The sequence below is a fragment of the Balaenoptera physalus genome, assembly GCF_965194825.1.
Source record: "Balaenoptera physalus genome assembly, chromosome: 16".
Taxonomy (NCBI): domain Eukaryota; kingdom Metazoa; phylum Chordata; class Mammalia; order Artiodactyla; family Balaenopteridae; genus Balaenoptera; species Balaenoptera physalus.
The window spans coordinates 62,219,013-62,242,587 of NC_138898.1; the positions used below are offsets into that span (position 1 = coordinate 62,219,013).

General features: G+C 43.3%; 1 protein-coding gene across 1 annotated transcript in view; it reads right to left on the reverse strand.

The window, feature by feature from the left end:
- Nucleotides 1-2,695: 2,695 nt before the first annotated feature.
- The window catches only part of GRIN2A (glutamate ionotropic receptor NMDA type subunit 2A), a 390,901-nt gene continuing 370,021 nt past the window's right edge, over nucleotides 2,696-23,575 (reverse strand). Inside the window, exon 14 of the mRNA XM_082432488.1 lies at nucleotides 2,696-23,310. Coding sequence (XP_082288614.1) covers nucleotides 21,511-23,310 — 1,800 coding nt within the window. The 3' untranslated portion in view covers nucleotides 2,696-21,510. The remainder of the gene's footprint in view (nucleotides 23,311-23,575) is intronic.

Sequence of the window (23,575 nt, forward strand, 5' to 3'; positions counted from 1 at the left end):
GGTCTGGGAAGATCCCACATGCCGCGGAGCAACTGGGCCCGTGAGCCACAACTACTGAGCCTGCGCGTCTGGAGCCTCTGCTCCGCAACAAGAGAGGCCGCGATAGTGAGAGGCCCGCGCACCGCGATGAAGAGTGGCCCCCACTCGCCGCAACTGGAGAAAGCCCTCACACAGAAACGAAGACCCAACACAGCCAAAAATAAACATAATAAATAAATAATAAATAAAAATTTAAAAAAAAAAAAAAAACAAAAAAAACCCTTAGGAGGCGACATGGGCAGGGACTTTGTGATTAATTGTTCTGTGGGTGAGGGAGGAGGATTAATCGTTTCCTCATTGGATCAAGGGCGTAGAGAGCTGTTCGCCAAATCCAAGGCTGGTCCCAAGACAAAGGAAGAGGGAGGCATTTGGCAACAGTTTGGGATCTAAAGTGACTCAATAAGTTATAATTTAACCGGGATAAGATAAATTCTTGCAACTGGGCCCCAAAGAGCCACTGTCCCAGAACATGGTAGGGGTGTTATTTCTAAGCAGAGCACATAGCGGGGAAGACCTCGGGGTCCGAGTCAACTGGAAATACTGTATGAACTGTCCGTGTGACACGCTCTCCCAAATCTAGGCTAGACAACCACTTATGGAACAGCACGTGGAAGATCTGCTCACCACACTCAGCTATACAACCTCCGTTGGCCCTTTAAGCTGAAAGTCTGATTCTACCTCCCCCACCTGCTCTTAAGTGACAACTTTGGTTGTGACGTGGCGTAAATCTAGGGCGCCTGCTCCAAAAATAGCTGCCCAGTAAGGCAGGAGGAGGAGTTGGGGTTTGTGTACGTCACCTTCGCTTTGACTCAATCCTCATGTATGTCACAAGGGCTAAAGACACAGTCACTCTGACCCAGCCCTTGACTTTCTGCAGCGTCTCACCTTGGGCAGGTGCCACCTGCCCCATCTGCCCCCGAGAGACCCAGCTTATGGCTGCCCCAAGGGGAGGACACCCTACCTCTAGCCAAGGCATCCACCCCAGGAACACTGGGCCTACCCTCTTTAAGGCACTGATCCAGAATTTCAAGAAGTCATCCCTGTGAAGGCGAAGCTGGGCTTCTGCTCTTAAGAGCTTAAGGCAAATTCACCCTTGAGAGCTCTTGAGGCCTCGTATAAGGGATTAATTGACATTCAGCAAAATGAGAGCCCCTTTAAGATAGGGATTATATTTTATTCGTCTTTTTTTTTAAAGAGCCTTTGCTGTATGTGCTCATTTCTTTTTTTTTATTATTATTTTTTTATTTTTGGTCATGTTGGGTCTTCGTTGCTGCACGCGGTCTTTCTCTAGTTTCGGCGAGCAGGGGCTACTCTTCGCTGCAGTGCGCAGGCTTCTCACTGCAGTGGTTTCTCTTGTTACAGAGCACAGGCTCTAGGTGCGCGGGCTTCAGTAGTTGCAGCATGCAGGCTCAGTAGTTGTGGCACGTGGGTTCAGTAGTTGTGGCTCGCAGGCTCTAGAGCGCAAGCTCAGTAGTTGTGGTGCATGGGCTTAGCTGCTCCACAGCATGTGGGATCTTCCCGGGCCAGGGATTGAACCTGTGTTCCCTGCATTGGCAAGTGGACTCTCAACCACTGCACCACCAAGGAAGTCCCATTTTATTCATCTTTGTATGTCTCACATAATACATGCTCAATGAATACCTAATAAATGAATATAAGAGGAAATGAACAGGCATTTGAATGATGCAATCAATTTATTCATTTGACAAATATGAATCTACTGGGTTTCAATTCAACTTGGTGTTTACCATAAGGGTGCAATTTAATACAATCATTAGTGTGTGGTCATAGGTTTAGAAAATATCTCCAGGCTAGGAAGAGTTTCAAAACTTTGGTGGAAGGGTACAATTGATACTGAAATTTCTGTTTCCAGAGCTTGGCTGCATGCAAGATCTGCCCACATGCAGCAAAAGATGAGAGACAGAAAAAATAGTTGAACCACTTTGGATAAATGAGGTCAGACATACTTGGCCCTCTCCTACACTCAGCTCTCTCCCCCTCTCTCTCTCTATATATATAGTGGTTTTAAAATATGGCCAAAAATTCTTTGATACTCCCTTTAAGAGGTGAAGCTTAATCCCCACCTCTTGAGTGTGGGCTGAACTCAGTGACTCATTTCCCTCGAATAGAATATGATGGAAGAGCTGGTGGTTCACTTCTGAGACTATTTTATAGAAGGTGTTGCAGCTTTCTCTCTCTCTCTCTGTGAGTCTCTCCCTCCCTCTCATCACTCACTTTCCCTAGACAAGTCAGATATCATGTTGTGAGCACTCAGGCATCCCTGTGGAGAGACCCACGTGGTGAGGAACTGAGGGCTCCCTTCAGCAGTCATGTGAGTGAGCTTGGAAGAGCTCCTCGAGCCCCAGTCAAGCCTTCGGATGCCTGAAGTCCTAGTTACCATCTTGACTGCAACCTCATGAGAGACTCTGAGTCAAAACCACTCAGCTAAGCTGCTTTTAAATTCCTGACCCACTTTGAGGTAGTAAGTGTTTGTTGTTTGAAGCCATTAAGTTTTGGGGCAATTGGTTTTGTAGCAATAGATAAGTGATGTGGTTTTCATTCCCATTCTTGGCACCAAATTATGTAGTAGTCAGGGTCCAATTGGATAAGAGCCACTAGGAGATAGATGGATAGATAGATAGATAGATAGATAGATAGATAGATAGATAGATAGTTAGATAGGTAGATATAGAGACAGATGATAGATTTGTTACAGGGATTTGACCTCATGCAATTAAACAGTGTCTGTAAGGTTCTTGTCTTCACATCTACTGGTGAAGATTGAAGTCTCCAAGGAAGGCCATCAGGAAGGGCAGATTGATATGACGGGGGAGAAGAAGAGCAAGGGCATTGTGGAACCCACGAAAATGAGCCTGGAACTCATGATAAGAGAACAGAACTTGTGTCAGTTTCTCACTGCCTCCAACCTTGATGACATGGAGTCCTGCTCGAGAAGCTGACACCCTTTGTCATGGAACTCAGCACACACCTGGACCTGGAGTCAGAGAAGCTGAAGGGGGACTCGGGGCGGGGGGCGGGGTGGAGCAGGTCAGCCTGCGACCCCACCCCAACGAGGTGAGCCAATCAGATAAACAGCAACATGTATGCACTACCCTGACCTTCCAAGCATAAAAACCAATGACTGCTTTCTCCCTCCAAATCTCCCACCATATCTCTTGTAACGCCCCTAACCAGGAAGGTGACACAGTACAAATCCAACACACTCTCTCAAGTGGTCTCACCCACAACCACAGTTTTTTTGTTTGTTTCAAAGGAATCAATGTTATTTCAAACTTTATTTGCTAATGTTCATTCAACAACGCTTTCCAAGGTTACATTATAAGAAGAAAGAGAGAACAAAATTTCAACCAATCCTTAACAAAGGCAGACATGTGTCCATTTAAAAGTCTAGCACATCAGATAACAGCCTCAACTGGAAAAGTAAGAGAACATCGTATAGAAAAAATGATAATCTCCTCAGATTATCATTATCTCCTTTTCTGTTCAGGCAGAACAAAAAGAAAATGTAAGGAATTTCTTGAATCAACTTGGTATATGGGCAGACCTGGCATAGCAACTTAGCTAATTCAAAGTGCTATCAGAGTCCTTCATTAGAGAAGACTGTAGGTGACACTTGGGTGAGTGTACTGTGCTCTATAGAAAAAGGAGGAAAATTAGTACTGGAAAGTGAAATTAATCAACTTTTTAAACTTTACAATGTGTAACAAAAAAGACTAATGTTTCAAGTCACCAGTGGAGGGTCCAAGAGACTAACAAGTTTATAGACCATCTTCTAAACTATTTGAGGCCTCTTATTCAGGACTGAGCAAAAGGGAAGGTCTTTAGTAATTTGAAGTATGAATAAATAACTAAAAATGGCTAACATTTTACAGTGTTCCCTTTGTGATAGGCATTTCATTCTTTGCATTATCTCTAATTTCTCAAACCTAGAAGGTAGTAATATAATTATTCTCAGTTTTAGAAAAATCAACTGTCTTTGAAAGATTAATTACCTTGTTCAAGGTCATAATGGCAGGAAATGTTGGAGGTTGGTCTACCTCCAAACACCACTCTCTTAAGCCCTATCCTATATTACCACCTGTGCTGACACATGGTAACATGCATTTTGTGGGGCTAACATTAGATAATCCTCCACATCCACAGTTTTAATTATGATCTGCATCTTGCTGACTTCCAAATTATCTCTAGTTCATTTTCCTGTGCCTCACACAGTTCATTATCTTAAAAAAACACTTTATTGATGTATGATCGACATGTAAAGAGCTGTGTATGTTTCCTATATACGACTTGATGAGTCTGGGGATAAGTACATACCCATGAAACCACTGCCACCATCAAGGCTATAGACATCCATCACTTCCAAAGTTTACTTCTGCCCCTATTGTTATTCTAAGAACACTTAACATAAGATCTATCCTCTTGGAAAATTTTAAGTATCCAGTGCAGTATTGTTAGCTATAGGTTCTATGTGTAAAGTAGATCTCCAGAATGTATTCACCTTGCAAAACTGAGATTTCATATCCTCTGATCACGTCCCCCTTCCCCCCTCCCCACCCCCACTGCCACCACCGGCAGCCACCATTCTATTCTCTGCTCCTATGAGTATGACTATTTTAGATTCACATACAAGTGAGAACATACAGTATTTGTCTTTCTGTGTCTGGCTTATTTCACTCAGCATAATGTCCTCCAGGTCCATTCATGTTGTCACAAATGGCAAGATCTCCTTCCTTTTTAAGGCTGAATAATATTCCATTGCATGTATATATACCACATTTTCTTTATCCATTCATCCACTGCCAGACATTTAAGTTGTTTCTATATTTTGGTTATTGTGAATGCTGTTGTGAATATGGGGTCCAGATGTCTCTTCAAGGTCCTGATTTCAATTTCTTTGGATATATACCCAGAAGTGGAATTGTTGGATCATCTAGTAGTTCCAGTCTTAACGTTTTGAGGCACCTCCATACTGTTTTCCATAGTGGTTGCACCAATTTACATTCCCACCAGAAGTGGGTGAACCAGGGTTCCCTTTTCTCCACATCCGTGCCAACACTTGTTATTTCTTGTCTTTTTGATGATATCCATTCTAAAGAGTGTGCAGTGATATCTCATTGTGGCTTTGATTTGCATTTCCCTGATGATTAGCATCTTTACTAATGTGTCTGTTGGATCACAGGCTACTGTCTTTAAGGGAAACCTCACAGTAGGGGAATGTAGACATATAAAGGGACAAATAACATGCTACAATGGAGAAATGTCCAAAAAAATCATGGGAGTTCAGAAGACAGTGCCTCTAACTCTGGGTGAACCGAGAAAGGATTCATGGGGGTGACACTTGAGCCGGGACGTAAAAGATAATTATGTATTTGTCAGATGGTGAAAGAATATTCATGAAGAAGAGGAAACAGTATTTTTAAGGACAAAGGTTTGTTTTCGCTAGATCAGCATCTGTGTACAAGGAAGTAGTGGGAGTTAAGGTTAGAGAATTCGTGTCAGCAAGAACAGACCAGGACACTCCATGTCAGGCATGCCAGAGATCTTGGTCTTTGCACTATTAGGTGATGGGGAGTCATCCAAAGACTTTTAGTTGGGAATGACATGGCCAGAATTTTATTTTAGAACAATTCCCGTTACCGGTAAATGGAGAAAGAATTAAAGGTGAGTCAATATTGGAGGTAGGGAGACCTGTTATTAGACTGTCACAATAATTCATGTAGGAGAAGATGAGAGATGGAAATCAGACAGTGAAGATGGGGAGCAGGCGGCACGTGGGAGGTACAGACAGGGAAATGAACCAAAACTGGAAGAAGGAGAGGGAGACAGGAGTCAAAAGACTGTCATGATTTTGGCCTGGTGAGTGGGAGTTGATGACGCTCTGCTCTGAGAAAACTCTAGAAGGGAAGGAAGCGCTGGTGAAAGGAGGGGGATACATTTGGTTTTGAAGATGTTGCATTTGGGATGCTTTCAAGATATCCAAGAGGCAACTGAAAATATGTATCTGCGTTGTTATTTTACTTATCTTTAATGAAAATTGTGCGCTTTATGACCCTGAGCTTTATCCCTTACGGCCAACATTGAAAATTGCTGAAGGCAATACCAATACTCACACTTCCTGTAAATTACTCTCCCCTGCAGCTTATGATGGAATGTGAGTTGTTAAGATGGTGGGAGGGGATTGGGAGAGATGTAGAATTTGGTTTATGGTTTAACCCATGGTAGTGGCTTTGGGATGCCGTGGATTCTGAAGCCTCCTGGGCATGCTGACTGCCCTGAAATAGGCTCGTATCTCCACATTCCCTATTCTGATGATGTCTGTATGTCTTGAAGTCAGCCGAATATGCTATGGTTTGGTGAGTCAGATTGGACCCTGGCTTCTTTAAGTTACGCTGAGCGCAGCAGGGAGGCCACAGGTAATCAGTCACATTCTTGAAACGCAGCATTATAAATTTTCAAGTGGCCGTCTGTGTGCTTTTTCTCATTGTGCTTGGTGATGGGGACACAGAGGGGGATCTGGGTGCTGTTTGATAGAGAATGACGCCCTTCTTCCTTCTACCCTTTCCTGTACATTTGTATTCCTTGGCTCTTGTTTGGATGAAAGGCTACAAGCAGTCAAAAGTAACAAAATCTTTGAGCACATCTGATGCCACTAGCTCCTGGGGCCCGGCCTCTGAACTGGGGACTGGGATGTCTTATCTGCTCAGGAGGAAATGGAAGAGGAGGGGGCTGCCCTTTAGAATGCACGGTTGCCTGCACTACCACTGAGTTAAGAAGAACAAGGCTGCTGCTTCTTCCTCAGGCAGGAACAGAGACAAAGTGAGAGAAAGGCAAGAGAAAGAAAGAGAAAACTTCTGGAACCCCCTGGCATGTCAGTGGGTGGTGGGAAGTAGGGGAGAGTTGGACACTTCTTCAAGGGGGGTAAAGACTTTCAAATGGAAAGTCATAGCGCAGTCTCCCCCTGGCTCCTGCCAGCCTGAACACTGAATGGAAGGTTTTGCTGAACCATAGTGCACACGGCTTTGCATACACAGCCCCAGAAATTTTAGCACCTTAGAGTTTCCAGAAGCAAAAATGTGCACCCCTTTTCTATCTACTGTCTAAGGAGAGTAGTAAAGACCTGACACCTACATCCTTGGAACTTTCAGTACCTTGGAGAGCTCAGAAACAAAGCCAGGGGCCACTTCTCTATCTGCTTCCTTAGGGGAAAGTTCTGATCTATGACCTCTAATTCTTGGACCATTCTCACCCCCAGGGAGAGATACCCTCTGTCCCCAGAAAAGCAGAGGTCAGATGGTATGGACTTCGTCACTGGAAGTTGTTTTTCTTTGGACATACCCTGAACACAACTCCTAAGTTTTGGAACTAAAAATAGTATAGAAGGAGTTATCTTTTATTGATATATGGTATAGTTGACAATGCCTCTGCACATGCCTAGGAAGAGGGCAGAGTTGGAGCTGAAAATCTTCATTTTGCAGATATGCATGAGAAGACTATGAGAATAAGAGAAGAGAAGTGAAAAGACAAAAGTCATACAGTAAGGATGTGGCCAAGAACTCAGACTTCCTGGCTCTTCTCTCTGCTTCTTGTTTATTTAAAAATACTTACTGGACATTTACAGCATATAAGGCATCAGGGACACAGAGGCAGTTCCTGCCTGTACACTATTGGAATCTAGGTAATAGTGAGCACTAAGTAGAGATGAAAAATCATGGGACATGAAGTCCAGCTGACATGTGCTCACCCCTGGCCCCAGCTTCACAACGACCTGGTTGTATGGTCTTAAGGACGTCACTTCAATCTCTAAACCTTGGCTTCTGAATATGTAAAATGGGGACTATAATCCCTGCTACAAAGGAGGGCTTTAAAGATTTTAAAAGGGTTTTTACAAAGATGGGTTAGTTTAGTGAACTTTAATAATAAATTTCATCAGAACTCTTGGAAAAGAAGGTAACACAGCCCCCCCCAAACTCCGTTTCTAGCGGAAGACTACAAGGTCTTCCAAGAGAAACGTATTTGGTTTTATCCTCAGAATGATAGCAAATTTGAGCTTTTCCCTCCCACAGGAACAGAACTGTCTGTTAATTAAGTTTGCTTGGCTGTCTGGTCATCTGGCTTCAGCCAGCAGAATCTTGGGGGAGAAAAAAAGAGAACTGAGCCATTTAGGATAGCCTTGTCACTGGCAGAAGCAAATGTCCCAAGTAACAAGTATAAATCGCCTCCTAATTAGGAAATAATTATGCCCCCAATTGGGGCTACATGGGTATAAAGGCATCTCACAAATTGCCGATTAGTTTCATAGCAGTGATGGTATTTAGTGCCACTTCAGTTAATGGAAAATGTGTTGGAAATGGCCCATCTTTGGCTGCTCCAAAAAAAGAGAAAAGGCTAGGGAAGGAGAGGCTCCAAAGACAGGGAATGAGGCAAGAGGAAAGAGAAACATTCGTCTTTTTCCTTGGAATGTGGACTCTAGTAAGGCTTTGGAACATGGAGTTAGAATGGGGAAGAATTTTGATTTTATTCTGACTGTAATGCAAAGGTACTGAAGGCTTGAGACCAGGTGAGGGATATGATCTAATTAGTGTCTTTAAAAGATTACCCTGGGACCTAATGAAACTTAAAAGCTTTTGCACAGCAAAGGAAACCATAAACAAGATGAAAGGACCCTCAGAGTGGGAGAAAATATCTGCAAATGAAGAAACTGACAAAGGATTAGTCTCCAAAATATACAAGCAGCTCATGTAGCTCAATATCAAAAAAACAAACAACCCAATCCAAAAATGGGCAGAAGGCCTAAATAGACATTTCTCCAAAGAAGATACACAGATTGCCAACAAACGCATGAAAGGATGCTCAACATCACTAATCATTAGAGAAATGCAAATCAAAACTACAGTGAGGTATCACCTCACACCGGTCAGAATGGCCATCATCAAAACATCTACAAACACTGAATGCTGGAGAGGGTGTGAAGAAAAAGGAACCCTCTTGCACTGTCAGTGGGAATGTAAATTGATACAGCCACTATGGAGAACAGTATGGAGGTTCCTTAAAAAACTAAAAATAGAAGTACCATACGACCCAGCAATCCCACTCCTGGGCATATACCCTGAGAAAACCATCATTCAAAAAGAGTCATGTACCACAATGTTCATTGCAGCTCTATTTACAATAGCCAGGACATAGAAGGAACCTAAGTGTCCATCGACAGATGAATGGATAAAGAAGAGGTGGCACATATATATAATGGAATATTACTCAGCCATAAAAAGAAACGAAGTTGAGTTATTTGTAGTGAGGTGGATGGACCTAGAGTCTGTCATACAGAGTGAAGTAAGTCAGAAAGAGAAAAACAAATACCGTATGCTAACACATATATATGGAATCTGAAAAAGAAAAAAAAAAGGTTCTGAAGAACCTAGGGGCAGGACAGGAATAAAGACGTAAACATAGAGAATGGACTTGAGGACACGGGGAGGGGGGAAGGGTAAGCTGGGACAAAGTGAGAGAGTGGCATGGACATATACACACTACCAAATGTAAAATAGATAGCTAGTGGGAAGCAGCTGCATAGCACAGGGAGATCAGCTTGGTGCTTTGTGACCCCTAGAGGGGTGGGATAGGGAGGGAGGGAGGGAGATGCAAGAGGGAGGGGATATGGGGATATATGTATACGTATAGCTGATTCACTTTGTTATACAGCAGAAACTAATACAACACTGTAAAGCAATTATACTCCAATAAAGATGTTAAAAAAAAAAAAAAAAAGATTATCCTGACTTCTGTATGGAGAATGGAGACATGGAGGCCAGAGAAGAAGCAGGTGGATGGGTTAGAAAGCAGTTACATTTGTATAAACGGGAGGTGATGGTCTGGGTGACGGTGGTAGAAGTCTTAACGTATTTTAAAGGTCATGCAGACAGAGCTGGTGGATGGATTGAATGTAAGGGGTGGGGGCAGGGTCGGGAAGAGGACTGAAGGACGACCAGAAGGTATTTAGCCTGAGAAATCAGCTCAGTAGCAGTACCAGTTCCTGAGTTGGAGAACTCTGGGGGAGGATAAGATTTCTACTGGGGGTGGGGGATGGCCCAATATACCTTTTAAGATATTTTGGGATCTGAATGTCTTTCAGATCTCTAGGTGGAGTTACTAATATAGATATGGATATGTGAGTCTAGAATTTATAGGGGAGGTCGGGCCCAAATATAAAAACGTAGGAGTAATCGGTGGCATTTAGAGTCAAAGGTCTGGGTAAAATACAGTAGATAAGATAGAGAGTGAAGTAAACCAAGAACAGATTCCAAGGCACTCTATCTACATGCCCATCCAGCCATTCACCCACCCAACAGCCACCCAATCTTCCAATTAGCTATTCTCCTACCCATCCAAAAATGCCCACTCTCTGTCAGATGCTGGGCTGGGTGCTAGGATTCAAAGATGAAAAATTATATATTTTCATCTGGATATGAAAAGCCCTGGAAAAGCTCACATTCTAAAGAGAGATAGCACACACTAAAAAGTTTCGTAAAGGCTGCTAAATCATGTGACAGATGGGTGTGCAAGGGGCTGGCTCACGGAGAAGTCAGGTGTTAACTCTGCTGCTGGGAGAGAGCTTGGAAAGACTACGAAGAGGCTTCTACTGAAGATACAACTTGAAGGAGGATTAGGAGTTGACGAGGAGACGTGGAGGAGACCAGCATTCCAGGAAGAAAGAATAGCACGAGTGAAGGCATGGAACCCCGAGAGCTCATAGTGTCTTTGGAGAGGAGCAGAAAGGCCTTAGGTGCATACGGCACGTGGTAGGAAGGGGTTTGTGGGGAGTGGAAGACTTTGTGTGCTGGGCTATGGAATCTGGGCTTTTCCTGTGGGTCATTTGTTTTAAGCTGAAGGGTTTAAGAAAAGGAGAGGTAGAGTGAACAAGGTCAGATTTTTTAGAAATGTCATTTGATCTAGGGATGGGAGTTGTCACATGAAAATTAAATCTAGATTTAGTAAGGAGGGACTTGATTATAGAAAAATTCTTGCAAGGAGGAGAAAGGGACGACTGCAATAGGGGGAGGAGGGCTATTGGAACAGGGAGAATGCTCCGACTATAAGCTCTGCAGGCGTCTCAAGAGTTAGGTAAGAAGGGCGTTTCTTTTATAGGGGGGAGTAAACAAAACTGGGAAGAACAGGGTGTGGGGATGTGAGATGAACGGGAGTGGTGGGATTGGATAGTAGCAGACCCAAGAGTCTGAGCCCAGCCTGTTCCCAGGAGGAAGTTGTGTGCTGGTTCTGGCTGCTCAACAAGCATTTTGTTCCAATTGATCAGTGGGAATAAGAATGTCCGCTAGTCGTTTATGAGGCAAGGATTGGGAATGTGGAGGCTCTGTGTCTGGCCTTGGCATGGAGAAGGGGGGCACCCGTGGGTCATATCGAAGTCATATGGAGAAGGGTGGTCCTTTGCAGTCAGCTGTTGCCTGGGATACAAAAGGAGAGGAGGTCTTTAACCATCACTTTTTTCCAGAAACATAAGTCACAGGGCTCGGTGAAGTCCAACATTATCAGAGTCAATGCTGCAAGTGTGGGAACTGCACAGGAAGATGAGATCCAGGTTAGCGACAGTGGCAAAGCTTGCCAGTAAAACCCTGAAGCCAAGTCCTGTATTCTTCCCAATTCCAGGCTCCCCCCTCCACTCCTCCGTTGCACAAAGGAGGAAATACGTGATTTTCCCCTTTGTACAAACACTAAGCCTGCCCGAAACGTTACTGACGCCCTCAACCGCAGCAGCAACAACAAAGACCACAAGTCCATTTCTCATTTTCATATCAATTGGCAGAAATTATCTTTATTAGAAAAATGAAATTCTCCTGTATTTACATTTTTACACGATATGACTGGGCACTTTTGTTGCCTCGGGAGTTATGAACATATCAGTTTGCACACATATTTCAAACCCCATTCCTTAAGACAGCTGATAACACGCTGAACAAAAATAAAAGACGTACTACAAGGAGACAACCATAGTATATACTTCCTCTATCATAAAAAGGTGTTAAGCAAACGTGTAGTTTTGTAGCTATGCTTGGAAATATTTAATACACTTATTAGCACTTCCTCATGCAGTGGATTAAAACATGACAGGTATAAACTGTTACGGTTGGTAAGTGAACATCTTATTCCCAAATGAAAACCACTGAGTAGAGAACACAGCTTGCTTGGGGCTCCTCCATACAAGAGATAGAGCCAGTTCTGATGTGGGTTTTAGACTGTGTTTGAATGTAGCTGTGAATGGAAACCCTCTGCATAAGGACTTCAAACCCATCCATGTTGGGTTAAAAATGAACTCAGACACGGACCTATCAAGCTGCTTAATTCAATTCCTTTCTTGTGGGTAATGACCAGCTTGTGTATTATTATGCAACGAGTCTTATAACACGAGTGAAAGATGGATAGTTTACCCTCTTTTTCTGGGTGAGAAGGCCATTATTTACGATGTTTATAATCTGCTTCATTTTCAAGACACCAATTAACTCACCTAATTCTTTCTGAATATTCAGCTTGAAATATATAGACTACACATAAACAAATGCACATTCTACTGTGATATACTACATTAAATTATCCCGACTACATAATTTGGAAAGTATATGCTTTTAAATTTGTTTTAGCAAGGGAATGAACAAGATTAAGATTCATAGTTAAAAACAACTGATAAAGAAATATTTTGGGACCCTCAGGCTTGGAAGGCATCTGAGCCATATCTAACCATGTAATTAGTTGTATTGAGTAGCTTACTGAATTTTCTATGAAAATGTTATTCTTGACCTAATTTCTTATTTGAAAAAAATAAATAATTGACATACTTTCCCAGGGAAAAATTTGAGAAACATAAATGTTACAAGTGCCACTTTCATCTTCCCAAATCCATCAGGATTTTCAAAGATGATCACCTGAATTTGACCCAAAATAGTCATCTGAATCTTTAATTTCTACCCTGAACATTTACTTAATGGTCATGGCCTCAGAGCTGTGTCTACAAACCTTATAAACTAAAGATTAAAAAAAAAATAGATTTGAAAAGTCAATACTGTTCATTTGTTTGAATTAGCTTAACTGAGAATAGAAATAATTCAATAAGTCTTAGATGGCTAATGTAAAAACCTCGGTCGAATTCAAAAGCCTATGATTGTTCTTCATGGAAAAATTGACAATGTTTTTATATTTCTGGACCTTCACTATTTGCTCAGCTATCAATAGTCTTTGATTCGAGCCCTTTAAAAGCTTGAAACAGCAAAATGTCAGATCAATGAGAAGCATTTAAAATGTCAAAGACAAACTTATGTTTGCTGGAGAACAATTAACCTTATTAATTTAAAAGGCAGCTGTGGTATTGGCTACTTGTTATATTAATATCCTTTTGAAGGCTCATCTTAAATCTTTCCCAAAGGTGTGAGAGAGAATTAACTGGAAGAGGTTATGACCCAGGGCTACTGCTAATGAGGAATGTTCTCAGAATTGCAAAAACACAAACTCATTGTTTCACAAATGTAGTAGATAAGAGGGATTTATGAGTGATAATCTGTTTGGTCTTGTTTGTTTCTATGTACTGCTGACACTTTTTTGGAGGAGGTTAATCTGAGAAATGACTCCATTTTCAACAGTTTGGTTCCTGCTCCCTGGAGAGTTGTGTGCTTTGAAATACAGCCCCAGTGAAGAGATACCACTGGCCAAATTGTTCTTTTGAGTGTTAAAGTTTCTGCAAAGCTCAGCATCCCTGGGAGAATGTTGTCATGCACTTGTAGACCCAACAGGATTTCAAAATAGCTATTAAATAATAATAACCTTTCTGTCTTAAGAGACTTTACTGCCAGCTTGAAAGATGTAAAGGGCTAGAGAATTTCTCAGGGACTAGGACAACCTTACATTAGGTTAAATGACCCTCCAGAGGGATGTAATCACAGAACCTCCCCTGAAAACATTCCTTTAAACCCCACTCAGTTTCCTCATCTATAAAATGGTCCTAATGTGTCCCACCTCACAGTAAATAAAATGCCAGGAGAGAGAGGTGTGGCTTAGAACACGGGAGCAGGGTTCAAGAAAGGAATGCATCATTGCCTCAGGGTCATCGCCTACACAGACTACACACTACATCATTTTAGGCTCCTAGAAAGCCTGGTGGAAATATTCCAATTCGACATTCTTTAATGAGATAAACCAAACAAGCATTCAGTGGTGCAACAGTTATCTTGATGTCAATAACCAGGAAAGTATCTCTAAGACAATTTGAAAAACATAGAACAGACTAAGAAGGGAAAAAAAATCTTAATAGCTTCCCCTCAGTCATACTGATTACCAAACTCTTGATCATTTATGCAAAAACTTTACTTCCAATTCCCTGTCACACCTCCGAACCTCATTCCGTCTGCTTGGCAAAGACAAGCAACAGGAGGGTGCAGAGAGCATGCCCTTTCTGAAAATGGGCCACAATGTTTAGGAGAGCTTTGCTGGGGGCCACAAGGCAGTGTGTGTGTGTGTGTGTGTGTGTGTGTGTGCGTGCAACCGCACATATGTGAGAGCATATTATTTGCATATGTTTAATGGAATTATCCCTGATGTCTACTAAGAAAGAGAAGAGATATTAGGAAGGGGATATTTAAGATTAGGCACATGCTAAGTAGAGAAAATAACTCCCCAGGAACCAAAAAAGTAAGTGCTGAGTGCAAGCATTCAGGGGAGAGACACAGACAGCATTCAAGTCTCAGAAGGGACCATGAACAGAGGTGGGGTCCCGGGAGTTTTCAACACACCCCAAACCAGACGACGAGGGGTAGGACACCAACCACCTTCCTCACCACAGAGGCTGAAACTCAAGCAATAGCCCCAGGGACCTCAAAACAGAATATCTCTTTTCCTGACTTCTATTCTGACCTCCCTGGAGGAGATCAGGCACTTTGAGACTATGCCTAATATTACAGATTTATTAGCAGATTCTGTGGCTGATGAGGCTGAAACCAATCTGAGCCTGTTTCCTTATCTGTAAAGTGGGAGCAATCATACTTAACATCCTTAAGGTTATTTTGAGGATTACATTCTAGGACACGCCTAGAATACAGTCTACACTCAATGTAGATATATTTTGATATTTCCAAATTCAGGTGCTGAACCAAGGCGTGTCCTTGGGATGAACAGAGAATCCAACGTTCCAGTAACGTACAGAATAGGATGGACAGAGAAAAAATAAGCTCCCTCTCCACCCCACCATCTTTCTGAAACACACCTTGACCCCTTTTGCCATCTCCTTGTCCCATCTTCTCTCCAGGCACCTGATGTGTTCTCTTTTGCCAGCCACAACACGAGGCACTTGGGACTCAACAGGAATTCTCTCTACTTCCCTCCCTGATACATTTATACCCTGAACTATCCAAAGTAGTCTTCACAAGTCAAAAACAAAACCAAACAAAAAAAGGTTTCAGAAAATAGTCTTTTTACATCATGGTCTATTTCTCAATCCTTTGAGGATTTTTTTCCACAACCTTTTCTTAAAGCACATGTCGTAAAGCAGAGCTGGGAGGAGGCATGATTTGGCAACGGTTGGAGAACTGAGTGGAACCAGATCCAAGGCTGCCTGTGCAAAAACCGAGAAGGGCAAGTTTGTTCACCTGATCAGATGCTCCTGGGTTCCCTAAGTACTGTCTTTGAAGGTTGAAATAATCAAGGGCATCTCCAGGAACAACAACTAGATTCTCTAAAGTTACCTGGGAGTGAGCCTAGGGAAGGGATTGTCTGTCTGTCTGTCTGTCTGAGCATGGAATCAGATAAAATTTTTATCTCCTGACACAAACTTTATTTATCATTTCCAGTTTTTTCATGTAGTCTATGTTTGCCACTTCATGGGTCCTCAGCTACCTTTTGCATTAGGGAACTGAAGTTCTAGACCATACACTACTTATGGGAAGAGACTGTACTTGCTATTCCCCTCGCAGCTCCCCAATCCCAGATTGTCCTTAAAAGGAGAGTGGATACTCAGTCAGGTTCCATCAGCTAATCAGCGAGTGTCCTTTGTTCATCCCTGGCTCATGAGAAATATAACAATATTATCGCAGTGATCACTGCCAGCTTTCAACCTTGGTTTGAGGTTTTAAACTATATCCCTTATCAACTCTTCCCAGGGAATAGGTAGGTCCCTGAAAAAAAAGTTTCTCTTCTCCAGGACTCTGAAGCAGGAGGTTTTGGGGAGCTTAAAGGAAAACCAAATTCAGAGAGGGATGCGTGGGTCTGTATAAGGCAAGAGGCAAAGATAGCCAGGTCAGTTCTCTTAGGTTCTCTGGCTCTGATCCCAGAGGTACTCAGGGGAGAACTCCTGTGAGAAACCTAGGAACGAGGTAGCCTGGAAAGGGGGACCAAGCTAGGAATTGGACCAGGAAGTCTCGGGTTCTAGATCTGACAACCTGACAATCTTATACAGATGACTACCGCCCCTTTGGAATGTCATTTTCTCTTAATTTTCCCATCTCCCTTCCCCTCCCCCCAAACCTTGGTGTAGTTCTCTAAGTTCTGGGCAGGCACCTTTAGCTGATACTATACTGAGTACTTCCGGGCACAGAAAGAGTGTGGGTGGGGGAAGAGGAGAAGGAGTTTAAACAGGAAATGTGCCCTTTGATGGGTTTACAGAAATCACATGTATGCCCTTATCAGCACTGTCTTCCAGAGCGAAAGTGAGCAGAATACATCCCACACCCCTAACCCCAGATATTTTTTTTTTTAATAAGGGGCCAAGAACTCCAACACCCAAATCCCACTTGGGCTCCATGATCCTCCCTAGAACTGAGATAATTAAAAAAAAAACCAGTGCCCTCTTTACATAAATATCATCCCATCAATAACCAGAATGGGTTTTCCGTGTGTTAATATCATTATCACCATTTAAATTTTAACATAAACTTTACATTATATACAATTTTATTTGGATAATACACTTACTTGTGAATTGTAGTAACCAAGCATGTATATTATATACATGTGTACATGAGCATTTATATTCACAGGATAAGTGCATTTGATCATCTCCGATCTCTACCAAGTGGCAAGCTGACCTCCTCTGATACAATAAGATATGAACAAAGAATAATGTAAAGGGATTGAATGGAAAAGGGCAACTGCACATTGGGAGAACTTCTCAAGTAGAGACCCCACATAACCTCTCATTAAGCACTTGCAACCCTGTTTACCAAGAGAAGATGGGGTATCCAGAAAGGTCTAGTTTTATCTCAAGTGAAAATAAACACTGCTTTTCAAATGAAAATTGCCTTTAAGTCATATTAAATACCAACCACTGAGTTTAGCTTTCACCTATTCAGTTTTGGTTTTTGTTGGTGTGCGTCTTTCCCTTGAAGTCCAATTATGTCTACTCTAGCTGTGCTTAATACAAACAGGCTCTATTTCAGAAACAACTCATGTCCTCCTTTTAAGAATTCATACACAACAGTTATGCACAAAGAAACAGTACAGGGTTTGCATAAAGTTAATGAATATATTCAGCTCTTCTGAAAGATATTTAGGTTTCTCAATTTAGTATTTATCTAGGTCTTAAACCGCAAGGGATTTCAGTGCAAGCTATTTATTTATATGACAACTGATTATTAAGGCTGCACTTTTTAAGTTTAAAGGAGATAAATTTTTAATCACCATTTAATTAACACCAACTTTTTTTTCCTTTTTCATTAGCAATTCCATCTGCAAAGAATTCGGGGCATTTGTCATTTCCTGAGAAGGACGCAGAATATTAAATACACATCAGTGGTAGACGTATCAAATAGAATAAACAATGTATGACTGCGTGGCTGCCGTGGATCCTTTGACTAATTAACTGCCTTGGCTAGAGTCCCATGTAAGTGAAACTATTTCATTTGTAAACAAGGTGTAATTTTCTTTTTTCTCCCCTGAAAATAGGCGTGAATTGATTTGACTGATTTTGCTGCAACAGGTGAATTTTAATGCTTTCATCAGAGAACCTACGTATGAGCACTTCTCAGGCACCTTCTGAAACAGGGAAGAGAAAACCGGGTATAATCCACGAGACAGTGCTGGCTACAGACATGCAGTGAGATTTGCAAAGGACACAAGAGTAATGAGTAGGGTGATTATAATCCGGCACCTCTCATGGAAGCCTCACTGGCAGAAAAGTAGACCCACTGGTGACCTGCCCTCTCAGAGCATCAAAACTAGAGGTGGCCTAAGAACCTGCAGGTGTTAAGGATAACGGAAACAATTTTCCAGAAACCCCAAGGTTTCCCAGAGTCGAATTCACATCCTAGAAGACTCTCCTCATACACAGAATATTTTAAGTTGGTTTCATGTGCATACTGTTACCTATCTGAGGACTAGTTGGGTCCTTCTCAAGGAGAGAAAACCATTTGGAGTTAATGCAAAATCATTACGGATGCCAGTTCCGACTTGAGTCAGAGGAAACTCTGGCACACATTTGGGTTCGGAGATTCTGGACCCTTGGCATCAACAAATCTAAGGACTCAGAGCCTAGACGTGTCAGAGGAACCCTCTGTAATGAACCCATAGTTCAGGGCCTCCTGTGTAATTCTTATCACCTCCTGTACTGTAGGTGTGATTTCCTGTTGGATGTTATATTCCTGCTACTCTTTCTCCAAAGAACTGAAATGACTTGGATTACCTCTGAATAGCTCAACATCACTATCTTTCACTTGGAAAGGGACCATCCCATCAATGGTCAATTGTCTTAAGTTTGGGATCATCACTACTAAGAGTCAGTGAATTTGTGGAGGAAGGAAATGGTATTTATTACATAGCATCCAATCCTATTTATTTTTTTAAAAACACTTTAGGTATTAAAGGAAGTGTATACTTTTTTTCACTACATTACTGTCGGTTCTTCCCAAAGCCATGTTTTTAGTTTCTATACCCAGAGAAGCATGGGGTTAATAGCAGAACTAATGCTGTTATTAGAAGAAGGGTTTTTGATCTATGGGATAATTCCAAGTGTAATTCTCACTCTCCCTGGAGATCTCTGCCATATTTGGCAGCTCCCTGGTTTGGAGGACACTGCAGGAAGACAGACAGCCTCTTTAGACTGGCGATGTACTGCTGTTCTGTATTCTGGGGAGACCTTTCAATTCATTTCATGTCAAGACATGCCAGTCTTGTGAGGAAATGGAGGTGATCCTGGCTGGGGCTGTATAGTTCTAGAATGGAGTGGAAGGGCAAAGGCAGTAAATTCTAAAAAATGATACGGTCACAGGTGTGTCTAAGATTAGAAATTGGGGGGACTAGTCCGGGTCTTTCAATCTAGGCTTCTCCATTGTTGGGTCTTGAGGCAGTAAAGGTGCAACATCCAAGAAATAAAATGCAACATTCAAGTGCGTTCGTCTTCAGCACCTAGTTGGCCCCTTCTGCCTTTCGACCTCAAAGACTTTCTCACCCACTGCCTCCCTCTACCTCTCTACCACTGACCCTGAACTTTACTGCAACCACTTTTCATCACTATAGGAATATTGTAGGTCAGGTGCACTTTCTCAAAGAGGGAGCCGCTCAATGAATCCTCAAGCTCTAAGAGAATTATTCCTGGCACCTGCCCACTCATGGGAAAGCATTGCCTACAAAACAGAACACAGCATGACTAAAAGAAACAGGATAACTTTTCAACTTGCCATTCTGTCCCCTCCTCCGGGAACCCCGAGCAAAATGCAGGAGGAAACCAGGAAATGGTCCGGCTCGTTTACCTTAGCCTAGGGCTTCTGTAACATGACACCATAACAGACCCAGGTGCCCTGCAAAATGGGTGGTTACTTAGCCCAAGCATTTCAGGGATATTCATGTATTTAAAACACGCTAATTATTAGATTAGAACTATATAAAGTGTTCAATTAATATTGCTGTGGGTTTTATCATATTTAATTTTTAAACTAGAAAATCCTTGTCTGATGAAGTGTCATAACAACTGCCTTAATTCTGGGGGGCACGTTGCACGTACCAGGCACTGTGCTAAGAGCTTCTCACGCATAAACATTCCCTACCCTTCCCCCAAGGTTTACAAAATGAGTATCATCTCATATCATTTACGCACAGGTTTGAGTAGATTGAGAATGGAGGTGACTCGGAAATGACAAATGCTTTGAGGAATTTTTCATCTCCCGTTGGTGCTAGTGAGGCAGTTTGCCTCCAATAGAGTGACTATTTCAGAAGAGAGAAATCGCTTGTCCCACTAAAGTTTATCCACAATTTGGAGGCTGCTCGGGGTAGATGCATGAGTGTCTCTCATGTTTTGAAGGCTTTTGATTTAAGGAGGTTGGGGGTGGGGACGAGTGTCCAGCTGAATTTCAGGACGTTAAGGGAGATAACCCTACAGTCATGCTGGCCTTCAGCAGACGGATGGCTTTTTACTTCTTAAGGACCACAGTACACATATGGCTGCTGGCACATGCCACCACATTCACCACACTGGGAACAGCAACACACAATGAAACGCCACCATGGTGATTCGGGGACTGAACGAGTGATGGTTACTCTTGCGGGGGAAGGGTAACAGATACTATACAACCCTGAGTCATCACCAGAAGGGGGGAAATGCAAACTTACGTACACAGGCGTCTTCGGGATAAACTACAACGGCCGCTGTGTCATAGACAGAAGATCCACACTTACACGATATTGAAGATACAAATGTGTGAGTTTATGCAGCTCTGAACAAGACCATTGAAGCCAAGGGTGAGAGAGTGTCTGTGAAATACACAAATCAACATCCAAAGGGATCCTTGTAGCTCTCTGCCTGAGGGCCCATCTGGCCTTTTACTCCAGATGTGTCTTGGAAATGGACTGCAGTGAAGCTAGCAGAGTGACCACAAACACACTGATTTTGCTACTCTTTGGGGGAGCCTGGAGTTCTGGGGTTGGGCCGGGGCTGTGATGGAAGGCATAACAATAAAGCTGGACCAGTTATAAATCCAAACTTCCTAATCTCTTGCACATGTCAATCTCGCTACAGTGCAGATGCATTCTTGTTTTGTCTGTGTCAGATTTACATGCATACCATATTGCTTATTCTGTATTAGAGAAACCATTAGGCATTTCTGATGAGGAAATTACATGGTGGACTGGTCTTAATGGAATCTGGAATATAGGAAATCATCCCATCACCATCGGCATCCAACGCGTCATTATTGCCAACATACCTAGCGGGCATGTCCAGGAGACTTGCCCTTTTATTGGTTGATTTTTGGTTAAGGACTCACCTATCTGGTATCTGCCGTGCTCAGCACACACCTCACAAGACTCCTTGAGTGGAAGACTATGGCATGGAGCCATGTGCAAAAGAACCAACAGAAAAATACCTTCCTAAATCCTCTTCCTCTTTGCAGGGCACTACTGGACATCCAACATTTATCCTCCGGAACGTTGGCCATTACCTATGTTTCCCTATAGATAAAACATTAATGGAAGGTTTTAAACATCGGATTCAATACTAGGCATTTTCTTGTACACGCGTCTATTGCTGCAGGAATTTAAAACCCTGGGGGCAGAGTACATTTTATTCTTATTTGCAGCATAAGGCATAACATGCTCCGAAATATACACATCGCTGTGGCCTCTACTGTCCCTGGAACAGTATGATGCCGTCGACCTCAAGGACGATCGGAGATAGCTGTCATTCACCGCCTGGGATGGCAGCGAGTGTTTATAAGGGTCCGAGGGGCACCTCCCAATAACTAAGCGTTGGTCATCCCCGTAGGGGTGCAGGAAAGGGTTATCGGAGGTGTGGTCTGGCAAGAGAGACTTGCTCCGTTTGCTGACCTCCAGACCCTGGGGGAAAAGGGAGCCTTTGTTCCCCGAGAGTTTGCTTGAGGGGACACTAAAGAGACTCCCGTACAAGTTCCCCTCCAGAAGCCGCTCCCTGTCCTTGAGGCTTATGCTCCGGGAGGGCCTGCTAAGGTCCGCCTCCCTGGGACTGTCCAGGATGTTATCGTAGGAGTGCTGCCGGCTAATCCTCAGCTTGTTCTTTTGGAACTGGAGGGCGCTGTTCCGTGGCCAGCCCTGCTGGTACACCTCCTCCTGGGAAGCTGGGTTACCTGTCTCCTGAAGCATCTGGTCTTCGTCGATGTCATAGAGGTGCCCCATCCGCAGGCAGGCGTCGCATTTGAAGGGGGACCTCACGGTGAAGTGGCCTGAATAGGTGGGCAGGTTCGACAGGCAGCTCCTGCAGTGCGTGGAGTTCTGCCGGTACCGGTCGCTGCCCTCGCTGTGCGGGGAACTCTTGTCTTTCAAGGTGAAGTGCTTGGAGTAGAGTTTGTACTGGTCATTGTTGGGGAGCCCATCTTCATTGTGCAGGGGGGTCCTGTTCATGGGCAGTGTGGAGTCCCCCTTGCGGAAACTGTCACCGTGGTCCTGGTAGACACTGGAGAAGTCCACGTTCTCGGGAAGGGCCATGTTTTCGACGAACTGGGGAGGGTCGAGGTGGAAAGTGGGCTCCTTCTCCCCATCAATGGTGTAGATCTTGTCCCTGGGGGAGCTCGCTTTGGTCTTCAGGTAGGAGCGCTCGACCTCGCTGCAGTCCTTGGGGTATTTGGAGGCCACTGACCTTTTGAAGTTGTCCTTGGCCTTGTGGTTCTTACCGTTGTCAGGCTCCTGGTGGCACGTGGCCCGGCTCGAAGTTTCTGAGATGTCCGAGTGGGCCACCTCTTCTGGAAGGTACCTGGGACTCTTTAGGGAGTAGCTCCTGTTCTCCACGGTTCCCTCATCCCTCTGGGAGACTGGGTTCTGGGTCAGCGAGTCTTGGCGTAGAGAGTCCATGGATTTCTTCCAAAGCTGCCGGGGCCTGGAGTTCCCTTTGGGTTCCGTGCTCACGGCCACCTCCACCGTGTTAGGGTTAGACTCATTGAGAGTCAGGGGGTGCTGGCCCTGGAACACGTAGTTGTTGAGGTTGTCCTTGTGCCTGTTGGCCACGAAGGTTTGCAGTTCGTTCATGTTGTCCCCAAAAATGCTGTCTTTCCCCTGAAAGGACCTGTTGTCTGAATATATCAAGTTTCCCTTATCTGAAACCATGTCCATGATGAGCGATCCTCTTTGAATGAACTCAGCAGCTCTTTTGGGGGAATCCATTCTTGAGGAGTTCATGTTGGACAAGTTGGAAATGTTTTTGGCTGACCGAAGGAGTTTTAACATGTTGCTCTGGGATCCGGTCAGATTGAAGTCTGGAGACTTCTTCTTTTCTTCAATGTGCACCCCGTGAATGCAGCTATAAATGCCCTGTGGGGAGGAGCACAAAACGCCATCAGCAGCAGCTAGGACATGAACCCATTTCACGCCTGAACTGTACCTGCAAAGGTGAGCATGACCTTCTTATAGGAGTCCTGGAGAAACAGTGAAATCCAATCTGAATCCTGATAATGTTTCTTAAATGTATGAGACCAGTGGCAAAGCATCAGGCTTATCTTGTCACTCTGGCGCTTTTAGATTATCTGATTTATTTAGATTATCAAGATTATCTTACACTTTTGCCAATAGTCATACA